The 16,978-nt window shown below is 30.5% G+C and overlaps 3 protein-coding genes across 3 annotated transcripts; 2 read left to right on the forward strand and 1 right to left on the reverse strand.

Moving 5' to 3' along the window:
• Positions 1 to 1,365: 1,365 nt before the first annotated feature.
• HELRODRAFT_166771 (hypothetical protein) lies at positions 1,366 to 5,512 on the forward strand (the record flags this gene model as incomplete). Its single annotated transcript, XM_009011985.1, has 5 exons — positions 1,366 to 1,393; positions 2,322 to 2,360; positions 4,617 to 4,679; positions 4,737 to 4,843; positions 5,417 to 5,512. The coding sequence occupies 5 exons, from the start codon at positions 1,366 to 1,368 to the stop codon at positions 5,510 to 5,512; spliced, it is 333 nt and encodes a 110-aa protein (XP_009010233.1).
• Positions 5,513 to 11,312: 5,800 nt separating this feature from the next.
• On the forward strand, positions 11,313 to 13,002 carry HELRODRAFT_166772 (hypothetical protein; the record flags this gene model as incomplete). Its single annotated transcript, XM_009011986.1, has 3 exons — positions 11,313 to 11,415; positions 12,122 to 12,337; positions 12,956 to 13,002. 3 exons carry the CDS (start codon positions 11,313 to 11,315, stop codon positions 13,000 to 13,002), a joined length of 366 nt encoding a protein of 121 aa, XP_009010234.1.
• A 2,182-nt stretch (positions 13,003 to 15,184) lies between these two features.
• On the reverse strand, positions 15,185 to 15,430 carry HELRODRAFT_71731 (hypothetical protein; the record flags this gene model as incomplete). Its single annotated transcript, XM_009011987.1, has 1 exon — positions 15,185 to 15,430. The coding sequence occupies one exon, from the start codon at positions 15,428 to 15,430 to the stop codon at positions 15,185 to 15,187; it is 246 nt and encodes an 81-aa protein (XP_009010235.1).
• Positions 15,431 to 16,978: the final 1,548 nt, after the last annotated feature.

The raw sequence follows: 16,978 nt of genomic DNA on the forward strand, positions 1-16,978 counted from the left end.
ATTCATTCGGAATCGAAATATGGCCTTATTTGCAGCATGAATTCGAAAAATAAGTTTATTTTGAATTTTAATAAACTAAACGTTCACCAAAAAACTTTAGTGAGAAAAATCGAAAAAACGAACTACAAACATATTGATACAAATTATGGTCTATTACCAACATATATATATATATATATATATATATATATATATATATATATATATTACACAAAATTTAAAATTTAGCAATAACATTACTTGTATTTTAACCCAAACACGTTAGCTAACTAATACTTACATTCAAACAAATATGTAACTTTGAACATCGCACAAGATATTCATCATGTAAAGTTCTTTATAATTAATGCCAATCAAGAGCAAAGCATTTGATTTGTAAACTAGCAGGAACTTGTTTTATGTGCCTCTTCAAACATCTTTTATTACTGGCTGATGCGCGTCAATAATGGCCACAAACAGCAGATTTACAACACTGCATTTTGTGTGTGCGACTTTGTGTGAATGAGTGAGTGAGTGAGTGAGTGAGTGAGTGAGTGTGTTTCATAATGTGCGTGTATGAGTGTGTTTGTGTGTTCTTGTATGAGCGTACATATCTATATGCAGATTCTTTCATGAATATTTCGCCGACAAAAATTTTTTCACGTAGTTCATTTTTTGTTTGAGCAGATGCTTTTTGTGCCGCCACTGTTTGAGTGTATATTCAAATAGTTTCTTAACATGATTTCCATCCGTTGTCACGTTACATACAATGTCATCTCGTCATTAGCAACTTTATCATCGTCGTCATCAAATATGCAGACACGTTAGCTAACTAATACGTGCTTCAGACATTGTCAACTTCGCTTTCTACGGATTGTATCATCGTCATCATCGTTATCATAACTTTTTTGGCTATTGTCATCCTTAGTATAATCATTGCATTAAGCCTTCTTACCCTTATCATCATTATCATCTCATCACCATCATCATATTCATCATCATCATCATAGTACCGTTTGTTTTGTTAATAAAATAATGCAGGTTTTACAAATTCTGAATAAATTTTATTAGTAATAAATTTATAAAAATAACACACAAACAAACAAAGTTTTGAATTTGACGAAATATACATTTTTTGTTTGCTATCATCATCATTACAATGAATAAAAACCGTACCACTATTGACTATAATGACCATTATAATCATCGTCATCACCAACTATATAATAACCAACAATATCATCATTAACTATTATCATTTTTTCTTTCATCGTCATCGTCGTTGTCATCATCACTGACATCATCATTATACAATCATATCTTGCTGTGGGATGAGTGAAGCGTTTGATGAGTTTATCGACTGGACGATTGTTAAGTTTAACAAAAATGGCGTACAGTATAAATGAGCATGTAGGTTTGTGCGTATGCAAGTGTGCCCGTGCATTTATAATTGTACGTATGCGTGTATGTATAATTTCACGTGTGCGTGTATGCGTCAAATATATAGGAGTGCATGTGTGAGTTCATTTATATTTGTATGTGTGCGTGCGTGCATGCATATGTGTCGGATGTCGCATGTCATTAGAGTGTGTGTGCTCATGTTAGTATGTGTATTTGTCATTGTGTGTGTGTTTGTGTGTGTGTGTACGTGCACGTGTGTCCGTCAGCGTCCACGTTGTCATGTCTGCCTTTTTCCACTTTTATTGCAGAACGTGCGAGAAAAGCGACGATTGTTAATCAATAAGAACAATCCACTTTGTTTGCTTGTTATAGTTAAGTCTATTTTAATGGGCTGCTATTTATAGGATAAAGAAACATGAAAGTATAATGTGCAATAAATTCTGAGCTAGTTGGTGGTCACTTTAATCAATTGAAAATAAGTTGGGTCAAGATATTTTTCAAAAAATCAATCTGTTGAATATTTTTTCTGTCAAATTATAAATTAGATTGTTTGCTCTTATCTGAAACTGTTAAGTAGTTTAGCTTATAGTAGAAATTACTTGATTCCTAATTAACAAATATTATATAAGAGATCAGTTTATTGAATAATTAATTATTTAATTAATTAATATTATTATATTTTTCTATTGTTTTTACATACATGACGCATACTTCCCACGTAAAATTGTATTGACAAACATTAAAAAAAAGAAATATACCAGCTATACATAATTCAAAACTCATCAACAACACCGACCCAATGATGGGTCATATTCATATCGGAGACACCATTTCGTCATTGTTATTTGTGAATGCAACGGATGCCAGCACAAAATAACATAACATTTTATTTGACGCATTTTATAAATGCATGTTTCTTTAATTAGGTTGTTAATATGCAGGACAGCAGGATGCCATTTCAAACGGACTGCACATGACAGGTCTGTCGTGTCCGCCGTGCTCTCTACCATCTTTATTTTCTTACATTTCATTCTTATACATATATTCTTATTGCTTTAGAACATTTCAAAGGCAACTGATACAAGCTACATTATTATTTATAATTTACACGTCAATAATTATATTATATATTAATAACCTGTACATGCCATGTTTATATTCTGCTAGAAAGTGGCTTGTTATTAATACTATTTGAAAATGTTGTACGAAATACTTTTATTCTATATTTTTGCTCCTAAATAATGTTTCAAGTTGAGCAGTTTAGCTTATTACTCAGCCAAAAAACAATTGAATAAAAATTAAAGTAAACGATGAAAGGAAATTTGAATGACTGAATGGAAATTTCATAATTAAATAAAAAGTTAAATAATTAAATTACAAAAATTTATTCCAGAAGAGTTAAAAAAAATATAATGGATTGGCAAACACATATTCGCCTCACGCGCACCTAAAAACAAGTTAATTATTTTGAAAAGCTTGTCATGGATGCAATTTGTTGCATTGAATGTTTGATGAACGCTACATATAAAAACCACTTAAGTATTAGAAAAATAATATTAAGTTTATATATATATATATATATACACACACAACAATATATATAACAAATAAAAATAAATTAAGTATATATATATATATATATATATATATATATATATATATATATATATATATATATATATGTTTACGTTTAATGTGAATCAAATTATAATTTAGCTTAATATATACGTTTAATGTTTGCTTAATGTTTAGTAGGTTGCGTCGAATGGGCTGCTGTTCGATCTATGGCAGCTCCATAACACCGTGGGGATCCATGGTGTTACTCCACAGGGCGAGTATGTGGACAAGCAGGGTAAAGCAAGGTCTCAGAATAAGCGTCTGAGAAGATTTCTGTTTTTTCTTTCTAACCTCACCTGAGAAGGTTTCTGTGTTCTCATACTAACCTCGATGTTTGTGATATGGCTGCGTTAGAATAGACAAAGAGTCCTGATCCATTGATCTTTGGGGGCAATTTCTTCGGGAGGATGCAGCGGCTGCCCATAACTTACATGCATGCAGCAGCACGGCGATGACGTAAACGTTATAGAGATTGATTTTAGTCGTCAGTGAGATACTTGAGTGCCATGTGTTGCCGTTCAAGAACCTCACACATGAACGGGAATGGCGTTTTATATATAATTTATTCTTACTTGATAATTTTTAATAAAAGGGTCTTCAAAATTTTTTTCACATAAACTTTTGCTGTAGTTAGATAAATAAATAAATAGTTTATATTTTTTATTAAGAAAGTGTGAATTGGACTAACAAAAATGAAATCATAAAAACAATTATATGAATTAAAAATAATCAAAATTTATTTCCATACTATTTTTTTCTATACATATATTTGAATAAAAAGTAATTCATCAAATGAAACTAGATAAAAAAAAAACCTGTTTATTACTTTTGAAAATAAAAAAATATCGACTGAAAGCAGGCGGCATGTGTGCATAAGAAATTAATTTATTCAAATCTTAAACATAAAAAAAATATTGTTATAAGTTTAAAGTAAACGTTGAACGTAGTAAATTTTAAGGATAGAGAGTAATATTTAACAGAAGTGGAAATTGTACAAGTTATATTATTAAGTACACATCAGTAGAACATTCGCAATTTTACACTCACTCACGTCATACCGCATAGCGCTCTGCAACAGCATGCACATTACATCAATCCACATTAACTCAAACACATTAACGTCCACACGTCCAAGAGCAAACAGAATGTATTTGTATCTTTGTGTAATTATATATATATATATATATATATATATATATATATATATATATAATAAGTATATATTTTTATTTACCTATTTATTTATTTATTTAACGGCGATGAGCTTTAAATATAATAACAAAATGCACAATTATAGAATTTCATATCAAATAGTTACTAAAGTTTATTTAGTTATAACTTTATTCATAACTTTAATTGTCTAAAAATGGCTACTTTTGTTAATATGCCGGTTTGCATTTTCATAGGCTTGCAATGTATTTGACTTTTATTGTTTTTTCTGTTTTTTCTTTTGACTGACATAACATAATTTTTCAAGTTGGAAAACAATTTTACTATATTTCAATAACTAAAACAATTTTTTATTAAGATAATAAAACTTTTTCCAATGGCAAAATATTTTTGATAAAAAGAACTATAAATCATACAACTATGACAACTACGAATTTTTGTCTTCAAAGGCCAAACAGAAGGTGATGCAGGTTATACTGAGGAAGAAAATGATCTCCAGGACAATTATGAAGGTTTTTTAAAATTTGAATGATGCATTTTTAAAATCGGAATTTATTTTTGATTCCAAGATATCGGTAAAGATCCATTATTTGATGTTCCAAGCACGAATGTTTCCGTGAAGTTGGGAGAGACTGCTGTATTGCCGTGTTTCATCGAGTACCTAGGAAAGCACAAAGTATCTTATAAATTATTTATATCAATAGTTTTAAAAATTTTACGACATACAATATTTGTATCATTAGTTACCCAAAAAAAACTGAACAACAAAATTGGGTGAATATATTTGTGAAAAGGAAATAGCGGCAACAAAACAGCACAGCACTAATATTTTTTAATTGTCATCAGCATCAACAAAATAAAAAACTCGGTTGAATGAATAGATTTCTAACTAATAATAATAATAATAGTGGGTATATAAATAAATAATTACGAATAAAATCTAAAACGTCACGCACATATATATATAAACCCATCATTATTATTATTCTTATTACATTTTGTCATTAATTTTAAATAATATTTATAATGTGCATAGTTTATACTGATTTTTTCAACACAAAATTTTTACAATTTCACTTTCACAATTATGTTAGCAGATTGTTTCATATCATTGGACCTTATACAGCAAAACGTCCGCAAAAATGGTATTTGATGGCATAGTGTCACTATATTGTGAATTTAGTTGCAGAGTGTGGCCAAAACTGTTGTCTTGTATGTTTAAAGTTGGTTTATTTTTTTGTATATACAGAGCTTCTATAACTTTTTGTCAAACTGGATGGGATTCGTAGTCGAGAATTATTGTGTTGGAGACCAGTATTGCTGGTGTGAGGGGTACCATTGTTGATCGTGCATATGATTTTTGATGGCACCATCCTGCTTATGCGAGGTAATCCGTTTAAAAAAGTCTATTAATGTACCAACCGAGTACAATCGAGAACCCACCAAACTAGAAAAGAGAAATCTCGTGTACCGATTTATTTGTATTATGTCACACTGTCTTGTGAAAAATTACGTCAGACACACACGTGCACTTCACTTTTTTAACAGGGCTGTTTTGGCAAAAGTGCCATCTTCAAAGCCTAATATAGGTTATTCTGAATATTTTAAGGCTCTGAAGATGGCATGCTATCAAATGCCAAAACAACTTTTTTTGTCGCTACTAATTTTTGTTGTAAAATTTTTTTGCTTTTGCAAAAAGAGGTTAAGTAACTTTTTCAATTCACCCTGTTTTTAGTACTATATATATTTAAACAATAGTTATAAGCTAAGTGAGCCAAAAAATGTATTCGCTTTGTAAAGCGCTAAAATCTCTGTCGTACAACAGTTTCTGTGAAGATAAAAATTTCATCAAAATCTTGATAAATAGGAAAATATTGAATTATAAACTTTTAAAAGTTTATTTTAAACATGAAATTAAAAATAATGTAATGTTGTTCAAATACCAAAGTTGTTTCAAATATAAATTATTGCAAATCAGTTTCAATGGAAAAATTCCATTCTTTCTGTATGATGCGTCGTTTCCATCTGATCATTTCAAAATTTATCTAAATTCCTAAATGAGGTTTATCTAAATAAATAATATTAGTAACCTTATATTATCTATTCAGAAAAAACGGAAAAATTAGGATAATTTAAAAAAATTTAACTAATAACTAAAACCACGATTGCAGATAAAAATTCGTTTTGGAAAAAATTTTAAAAACGTAAACTCTTCGGGTTTCCTAAAAAAATTCAAAACGAGCTCCTGTATTTTTACTAACTGACTAACTATTCATACTTAGCTGTTTTTAGAGCATGACTTGCTAATACGTACTCATAACGCCTTTCTTCAATAATCATCTGACCTTTTATTTTGATATTGACTTTAGACCACCACCTATTTTGAAACCAGCCTACGCTGTGTTTTGTGCTTTACACTGCTCCAGCAATCTCTTTAAGTTTCAAAAATTGTTTTGCCAAGTCTATTTCATTTCAGGCTTTTCATTTTCCCCCGTTTTCAACAGTGGCTTAACATTGGTCTGCCGACTGCCGAGTTGTCAAGCATCCATTGACATCTTATTTCGGCGCATTTGAGTTTATCAACTACTGACCTGAAAGGTAGTTATAAAACTGTATGTATGTATGTATGTATGTATGTATGTATGTATGTATGTATGTATGTATGTATGTATGTATGTATGTATGTATGTATGTATGTATGTATGTATGTATGTATGTATGTATGTATGTATGTATGTATGTATGTATGTATGTATGTATGTATGTATGTATGTATGTATGTATGTATGTATGTATGTATGTATGTATGTATGTATGTATGTATGTATGTATGTATGTATGTATGTATGTATGTATGTATGTATGTATGTATGTATGTATGTATGTATGTATGAACCCGTTTTGATGAACAAGCCATGGTTAGGCATGCAATCGTTTCCGAGTTCAACTTTTATCTATGTCCCTGGTCTCGCACAGTCAGGTATTTAGCAGCTCCATCCAGAATGCAAAAGGAATTAAATTTTTGTAATAAAAGTGAAAGAGTTTGTTTTAAATAATTTCCTTCGTTAGGATCACCCGTTATATTAACTATTTTTCTTGTTAATTCGTTAATAAATAATGATGTGTGCTTATCTGTTGGTCCGAACGTTATCTTATCTGGCCCCATGGTTAAGTATGTATGTATGTATGAATGTCTGTGTGTATTATAAATTTATGGATGCATGTTTATGTATGTTATCGAAACATCAGCTTTTTGTCCATAACTAGAAAAATACTAAATTCTATTCTATTGAACTGCCTCCTGCTACATCTTTAGCAATCAAATATTTTCCGTCAAGTCAATGCGGACATGATATTTGCTGCCAAAACTCTATAAAAAAAATGTTTTGGAACAGCAAAACGACATTTTCATAACATTTGTCGACCTCACGAAATCTTTTGACACAGTCAACAGAGATGATTTTGAAAAAGATCATAAAGAAGTTTGGTTGTGACAAACGGTTCATCATGATTGTCCGACCATTTTACGATAGTACGATAGCAAGGGTATTCGGCAATGAAGAAGAATCTGATTTGCTTCTCAGTGAGCCTTGCGCCTTTACTTCTCAGCATTGTTTTTTCTGCCATGCTAAGCGACGCCTTTCATGACTGCAACAAGGAAATCAGGTTAGATACAGAACCGATGACTCTCTTCTCAATCAAAGACGCTTACAAGCGATTGCTGATGCTGATGATTGCGCTTTCTGTGTGTGCATTGAACATCCAATGCAATATGTTAGGAACTGTTTAGCACAGGCCTGCGATAACTTTGGTTTCACTATTAACCAAGGCATCAAACCGTAATTTTTTTCGTTTCGGTTTACGGTTTCGGTTCAGTCAGCAAAACGAATTTCGGTTCGGTTACGGTATTCGTTCCTGAAATAATAACGATTTTTTTTCGTTTTCGGTTTCGCTCCGTAACTTAATTTTTTTAAGCACAATTCTCTAGATATATTTAACGGACATCCTACTACCACCACTATGTCAATTTGAACTAAATTTTACAACCTATAAATAATAAGAAATCAAAACCAAAAATGATTTTTAAATGTTGTCAGTATAAAAGGAAAAATTTTTAATATTTTTTTCAACAAATTAAAAAAATCGTTGCAAAGATGTTTTGAAATCATTCATATAAATATCAGATTTTTTAAAAAAAAAGATGAAAATTTCTTCTGATTCTAAAATTTTTCAATTTAAACAACTTCTGCAGTCTCTGAGGAAAAATTTTAATCCAGAAAAAAATCTTTCCACGCTCACTTGCGTAGCCGGTACTCCAAGCACTACCTTCGCTAATTTGTACAAATGTAGATATTTATCTTTATTTTCTTCCAAAACTGAAAAACACATTTCTTTTATCTAACCTCTGCACATTTTCAAACTTTTATTTTTTTTAACTTTTATTTATTTTTTTTTCTATATCAACATCACCAGACATTGGAGAAAATTTATTAATGCTTATTATTTCTTCTTTGTTTTTTTGAAATTCTTCAAATTTATCGACAAGCTCATCAACTGACTATTTTGATGAAACATCTAAAGTTCTAATTAAGATTTTTCTAAAAACCCTAGTTTATTCCAAAGTAACTTTAGATGTTACACTGCTTGCAATTTTTATGACAGAAAAAACAATATCTGAAATCTTGGAACTTGATAAAGTTCTCTCAACAAGCTTTCATTGTTTAATAAAAACTTTTCTCTTACATTCAAATTTGTTGATAAAGTCTTTTTCAGATTTTTCAATTTTTGTTTGCATTCAACCCAAACACTATAGAAATCACTCAGTGTCAATTGCTCACTTTGTAGTTTCAATGTTGTCTCAAATAAAGGAAGGAGTGCAGTAGCTAATAATCTGGTTGGACAATCTAATATTGGCTTTTTGATTTTCAACTCTTTTAATTTTGAAGTAAGAGACGGAACTCGTAATTTTTTCACCAAATCTCTAACATCCTTTATGAATGAGTTAAAATCTGCTTCTATTATGAGTCTTTATTGCTAATTACAAAGTATGTGCAGCACACCTAATTCTTACCAAATTATTAAAGGAAAAGTTAATATTGTAAATGAGCTTTTTTCGAAGTGATTTTTTTCAATTTCCGTTTCTATTTGGGTAATATCGTTTTCTATGTCTTCTCCTAACAAGTTGACAAATGAAACCATATTGCTCCCATTGTCGGTAGTGACTGAATAAATGTGCTTGATGTTTATTTTATATTTATTCAGCACTTTTTCAACCATATTCTTAATGTAGACTCCAGTATGTTTATCCTTTAACTCTGCCATTCCAAAAGTAAACAAATTTATTTTATCATCTTTTATAATTTGAGCATTGATCAATAAAATTGACCTATTTAGACGAGTGGCTGTATCAATTTAAAAAAAATTATTTGATTCTTAAGAATACAACTTATTTTACCAATTATACTAAATGCAGTTTCTGGGATCATTAATTTCACATTTTCTGCATTTATGGAATAATTGTTTCCATTCGCGGAAATTACTGGATGTAGAATTTTTTTAAATCATGAATATTCTATCATTTCAAAAGAACATCCATTAATTGTGATAAGTTCAAGTTCAATACACGCTTCAACGACTGTTTCTTTATTCAACAGAACCTTCAACAAATTTGATTTTACGAATTTGTCTAGTGTTTCTATACGATAATTTGTTTGATTGGTGGCAATAGCTGTTGTCTCATCATACTTTAACTTTATTCTTTGCTGAACACTTTCAAACTCCTCATCATGGTTACGTTTCAAATGGCGTTCCACGTTGGCAGCATGATCTCTTTTTATAATAGCTTCACAAATACTACAAGTGCTTTTATTGTCCGTTTTATTATATTAAAAAATACTCGGCTGGCGTTTTTTCGGTTTCGTCTCATTCTAAATTTTAAAGATATTAATATAAAAATAACTTTTAAACATCTCTTAAAAACAAAATTTGAAAAACTAGGAGATAGGTGTTCGGTCATTTTAAATTTAAAAAATATTAATATAAAAAGAACTTTAAAACATTTCTTAAAGGCAAAATTTAGAAAACTCCTACTTAAAAAAATCACTTAAAAACCCTCAACACCCTTAAAAACTCGCACTTTTTATAGTTTTTGTTGTCATTAAAGTTGTCTATTGTTTATTGTTGTCATTAAAGTTAACGATTTTAACCCGAAAAAACTAAAATTGCAAAAAAATGGCCTAGCTTTGACGATCTTAGTAAACCGATAGGAGCGCAGATTTCCGACTTTAATGCAAAGTTTAACATTGTAAAAAAGTAAACAAAACAAAAAATTTAATTAATCTGTAAAAATTAAAATAATTCACAATCTTTTTTGCAAATTGTAATTTGCAAAGATTTTGAAGATGATCGTACTTGATCGTAATTGATCTCTAATTTCTCCGATTATATTGGATTCCTCTTCACGTTGCAATTCTTACTCAAATGATCGGCAAACTCAGTTCGAAAAGCAAACGAAAGATAAGAAATTTTCAAGGATAATAAATTCAACGTAGAATTTTAAAAAACGAAATAGTATCTAAATATTTTTTCTGAATTTGACAAAAATATTTTCTTTTAAAATTTTAGCATCGAACGGTTAAACTAGCAAATAATATTTCGGTTTGGTTACGGTTTTTGTTCCGAGCAAAATTTCGGTTTTTAACGGTTTTTGGTTACGGTTCATTTCCGGGTCAATGCTCTGCAATTAACACCAACAAGACCAAAGCAGCCCGCACTTCAAAAACTACGATCCGTAAAACGCTATATTCAGCTATATTCACTAGGCTCCTCCTTGAAACCTGGATCATGTACAGTAGAAGCGCGAAACGGTTGAATCCCTTCCACATCAAGTGGTAAAACAAACTTTCAAATACTACAATTCACGTTTAGCTGTTTCAAGAGTATGACTTATGTATGTATGTAAAATTATTTTTTGGTTTTGAAATAAGAAATTAAAAAATAAAAACAATATCTAAAAACATTATTTGTACTTATTCAGTCAAATATTGCTTGATAATTTAAATTCAAATGTATTGAAAATCATATATAAAAAAAGTAATCATTAACAAATATAGGTAGCGTGGTTAATTGATGGAATGCCGTTAACTATGGGCGATAAGCGAGTCATCGACGATCCGAGAATAAATGTCATCCAGAACGATAAAAGAGAATGGAACCTACAGCTACAAAATGTCATGTCTTCGGACTCAGGTCTTTATATGTGCACCGTCAATACAAAAACAGTCATAACAAAAACGGTCTGGCTCGCAGTTAACGGTAATTTTTTAATTTGTTATGTTTTTATTTATTAGTTTTTTTTAATTTATATTAGACTACCAAATGTCGTGTAACTTCATCTATTGTAACATATCATTCTTTTTTGATAAACCTAGATCAAAATACGCAAATATTTTCAAGCCGTAAAACATGGCTGAAAAATAATTACAACAATTACAAATCCTACCCCTGCATAAATAATAATTAAACGCCATCAAATCGACAGTTGCCTCGGACGAAACAAGATGTTTTTTAGACTGACAATTAGTCAAAAATTTTTTGACTGCATTGTTGAACCGATTAAACATCAGTTGAACTCCTAATCAAGGCTCTGTGTTGGCTCCCCCGCTGTTTGATATCTTTTTTGCATTAATGCTGACAGTCGCTTTCCGGAATCGCTGCAAGAATACCAATCTGCTAACGCACAAACGGCAATTTATTTATATCAAACGCCTTCAGGCTAAAACTGTACCAGCTGCATGTTGCACAATGCACAATCATCAATCAGCAAAGAGAAGATTGCAAACCGCAGCTTCAAGAAAGAGTCCAATTTGAGCTAATTTGAATGAAATTACTTGACAATTTTTTAGTAAACAAAAAAATTATTAATAATACGTGAAAATATTTTATTTTTATGCAGTTCCACCGACAATTTTGAACAATATTTCATTAAAAGATCAGCAAGTTATAGAAGGAGTGAATGCAACACTGACATGCAACGCTACAGGGCTCCCACCGCCAAACGTTACCTGGTCCAAATTGAATTCTCAAAAAAACAACAATAATATTAATAATAATAAATCTGATATGAAACCGTGTTCGAACATACAGCTTTCTCAGTGTGAATTGTTTGAAAGTTTGTACATGTTTAGATATTTTGCTTTATAATAATATTATTCTTCTAATTTATTAAAATTAACTTGATAACAACCACTTAAAACAGTAATTTATAAAATTTTCGAGTATTTTCATAAAATAATGCAGATCTTTTACCTATTTTTTTGTAGTATTAAACTACTAAAGATTATTGTAACAAACTAGAGATAAACAATCAACATATTATTATGTGCAACGTAACTTACCTCATTTGTTAGAATAAGAGTTGTTAAAATATCTTAAAGACTGCTAATAGTATACGATCTATCTGGATTTCATAATTTCGTCATTTATAAGGTTGAAATTATTTACCTTAAAACAACTTGTCACATGTAACTTTCTCATATTTAATATTTCACCAAAAAATATAATAACTATTATGCTGTTTAATAATTCTGAAAAGTTAAGAAGGGTGTTGCAATGTTAAAATAAAACTAGCAGAACTGATAGTGATCCATTACAGAAATTATGTAGTATCAACAATAAATGGTGGTCACGCAAAAGGTTTAAAAAAATCTGATTAATGTTAATATATTGAAAATATAAATTTTTAGAAATATAATTTTGTTAATTTTCAAAATTTTAACTAAAATTGAAGATCAAGGACAACATCACAAGGCAGTAACTGTATGTTGTAGCAAATGACAATAATAAAATAAAATATTATTGAATTTTAAGTTAGTTTCAAATTTTGAATGTTACGTAATGGACTTCTAATGATATTAACAGTCCAACCAATTTCGGTTCATGGAAAACTAAATTAGAATCTGCGATCGTTTCCATAAACAAAATGCCAGCATAAAGTTTTGTTCAATAATAGTAATGAAAATAAATTGAAATTCGTTTTGTGCTTGTGTTATATTTTTTATGTAAAAAAAACAATAAAACAAAAAATTTTATATGAGATATAAACTTAATGAAATAAACAATAATAAATAAATAAATAAAACAAATGGATAAGATCTCGATTAACTAATTCTTTATATTATATAAAATTTGAAAAATAAGTTTATCTGACAATAAAATTAATATTAATTAAAAGCAGCATTTAAATAAACTCTAAACATTGAACTTAATAGTTACAGACCGATCTATATTTAGGAGAATCGGATTCTTCTATTGTATCTGAAAAACACAAAATTATTGTGATAAGGAAATGGCGTTAATTATAGATTAGTACGTGGATATGGTTAATTATAGTTCATATATGAAATATTAGGACCTTAGTGTTCATTGTCGAGGACAACTGCGTTGACACGACACAACTAGAGTAAGACAATCTTACTTCAGTTGTCTAATGATTTGGAGATATTGGTCTCGTGGCATACCGTTAGTACCAAAGTTGTGATATCAGGGCGTAATGATTTGAAAAGGCAAGATAATGGTCAAAATTTGTCTCATTCTTAATATTTAAAAATGGAGATTTCCGGGCTTTGAACTTGATTTGAACTTTTCTAAAATTATTTTTACCATTGTGTTGTGTCGTATATCTTTTCAACGCTGACATCGTGTTGCAGGTTAACAAAACACGTTTGTCGGTTTGGCGAACACTGCATAGCCGGCATTGTGTCGTAGAAGGCTTTTCCCAACTAAATAAATTAACATTTGTCAGCAGTTGTTGAATAAGACGTTTTCTAACGAATTTAAACATGACTTTTGGAAGGCATGCGATGCATTTCGACCAATGATCAGTACATACAGCAGGGGTGTGATTTTAATTTCACGGATCCTTGACAACGGAGGGAAGCCAAGTCATCGAATTTTACTATCTGCTGAATTTTAGTGTCAGGAAGTATATTGTCGAATTTTAATGTTGTTGTAAAACGATTCACTTCACAATTTTATAGAGAAACCACACAACTTTAAGAAAAGCGACAAGCTTTCTAACATACAGCTGCTGATTGGCAATGACAATCATGTTCTAACTGCTTCTATCATCAAAAGATCAAAACAAAGCTCAAATGCCAACAGTAATAGAAAATATCTTCTCAAGATTTTAAGTTTCCATTGTGCTGACGTGTCTAGTTTACTGATCCCTGCTTACAAAATTTTTAGCAATTTCTTGGCAATTTCTTGTCTTCAAAATCGTGAATTTTGCCCAGGTAAACAAAATGTCCACCTAATTCAATTTGACAAATTGGTTTATCGTCAATGGCCAACTGTTCATAGACACCATTTTTCTTCCTCATGACGAACGCTGTGCATTTATCGAGTCTAAGCCACATACCGGTTGTGTTACACCAAGCCAGGCTGATGTCGATTAATTTCTGAGTGCTTCCGGTGTTGTGGGCGCTAATTGCCATGTTGCAATATTCTCCGCCATTTAAAAAACACTAAACTAAGTTTAAAACCAATCACTTGATAAAAAAAACTAAACCATTATTATTATTAATTTATATCGCGTCCTATGCATAGCTTCAGGGACGCTTGGATAAACAATGACTTTTGACGTTTCCGTAGGCCTGGATAAACAAAATGTTTTTTAATCGTTTCCTAAAAAGTTTGATGGTTGGTTGTTGACGAATAATGGCGGGTAAACCATTTCATGTAGGAGAGCTGTACGTAAAACCAGAGCCGGAACTAGCGTATTTGCCAGGGAGGCAAAACTCAGTTTGCCGCCTCATACCACGTTATTATTATGCTACTACCGTAAGATGTTGTTTAAATGAAGTTTCTTAAATTACATACAACATGTTTCTTATTAAAATGTTTTATTTTAATATCAATACACATAGAAAAAACACTTTTAGTTATACAACATAAAAAAGTGAAAAACTTTGTTTATATTGTAGCGTCCACGTATCAAGTAATTGTTTTGTATATTACATTAAAAATAAGTTTTTCTAGCTTTTTTAGCTGCAAATGTATTGATTACATCATCAAAATTAACAAGGAATGCTCGTTTGTGTTCCTGTCCCATTGTACTTCTCATGTAGTTTTTGATGATTTTGAGTTTGCTGAAACTTCGTTTTCCAGATGACACTGTGACAGGCAATGTGAGAAACATTCTCAATGCAGTAGTGATGTAAGGGTAGATTTCTTCTAATTTATTTTTATAAATGAGAGTTAACATTTCTTTTGATGTAGGCTTTTTTCAAACTTTTGTCAACTGTCAAAGCGTGATGCTTAAAGCTTTCTATTTCAAAGTTGAATTCTTCAACGTTGAGATTAGCTGAGTATATATTTGCCAATTCTTCTGCTTTAATTTTTTGATCTGCTATCTGCATTTTTTCAATTTTAACACCACTCAAAAATCCAATCATGCTGTTTACATTATTTAAAGCTTCAAATCTGTCACTAATTTCTGTAATCATCTAGTCAATGATTTTAACATAGCCACCTGGTACACATTTTCAACACTTGCAAGAGCTTCACTGTTACACAACTCATCAGGCATTTTGTTTTCTTTTCTGAAAATTCAGATGTTAGTTTATTCATTTTTGCTAACAATTTACCATCAGCAATGGCCTCAGACGGCGCAAACTCTGCAAGACTTCATGAATGTTAAAAAACCTTTGAGGTTTCGTGCAGCCAAATCTACCGTTAAATCTCTTTTTTGTAAAAATTCGTTTACGGGGTTAATCTTTTCTAACAATGCATGCCAAAAGCTAACCATCACAATGAATTCAAGTTTTCCAATATTTTTCAAAAGAGAGCCTGCCTTACTCACAGTTTGAGGAGTTGAAAGATCATAATAATGTCATTTTTATATAGCTCCATGGCGCCATCATGACTTCTAAGATCTTCTAGAGCCTGCATCATTTTACTATAATGTTTATATACAACTTCGACCGCATCTAATCTTGCAGACCATCTTGTTTTGCTTTCAGACTTCAATGTTATCGCACATTTGTTTTGAGTACTTTCCAGCGTGAAGTTGAAATTGCAAAAAAAGAATACAAACTGTTCAAAGTTCCGAAAAAGTTCTTAGCCTTGATAATAGCCCCTTTCTTCTGAGCCTTTTTTATCACAAACATTAGATTTGCTAGTTTCTAATTTTGGCGTTAGTGACAGCGTATCTCTTTCTTTTTTTTAGTTTTCTTTACCAATTTTTCTGTATTCGGCTCCACTGAGTCTTTTTTTGCCATCCATATTATTTTCAAACAGGAAAACGAATAAAATAATCTAACAAAATATTTTCGCGGCGTGAATTTAATTCAAAATGGCGTGTCTGCAAAACTCAAACAAAAGTACAAATAAGATAAAGATTCCGTTTTTAATATTTGCGTTTGTATTATAATGTTTATATATAAAAAAAACATATAAATAGAATATAAAAAAAAGTAATACACAAAAAAAAAATTTACTTTGATCCGAATTTTGACAAATGTGAATAACTTTATAAAATTTTTTAAAACTTTTCAAAATTTGCCGCCCCTAAATTTGCTGCCCGAGGCGCTTGCCTCCTTAGCCCCCTCTTAGTAAAACATGTATTGACAACTGATGAATTTCTGACAGGTTAATGCAAATGAGTATATGAAGACGAACGAAGTTGACGAGTTGATGAACGACGCGACATAAGTTGATAAAGATATGATCTAAATTATTTCTTAGGTACTTATCAGATATATTAATTGAACCTAAACGCCCCAGTTTACGATTGTCTTCTTGTTCTCGCTTT

This window comes from Helobdella robusta (genome assembly GCF_000326865.2).
Source record: "Helobdella robusta unplaced genomic scaffold HELROscaffold_10, whole genome shotgun sequence".
NCBI classification, from domain to species: Eukaryota; Metazoa; Annelida; class Clitellata; order Rhynchobdellida; family Glossiphoniidae; genus Helobdella; species Helobdella robusta.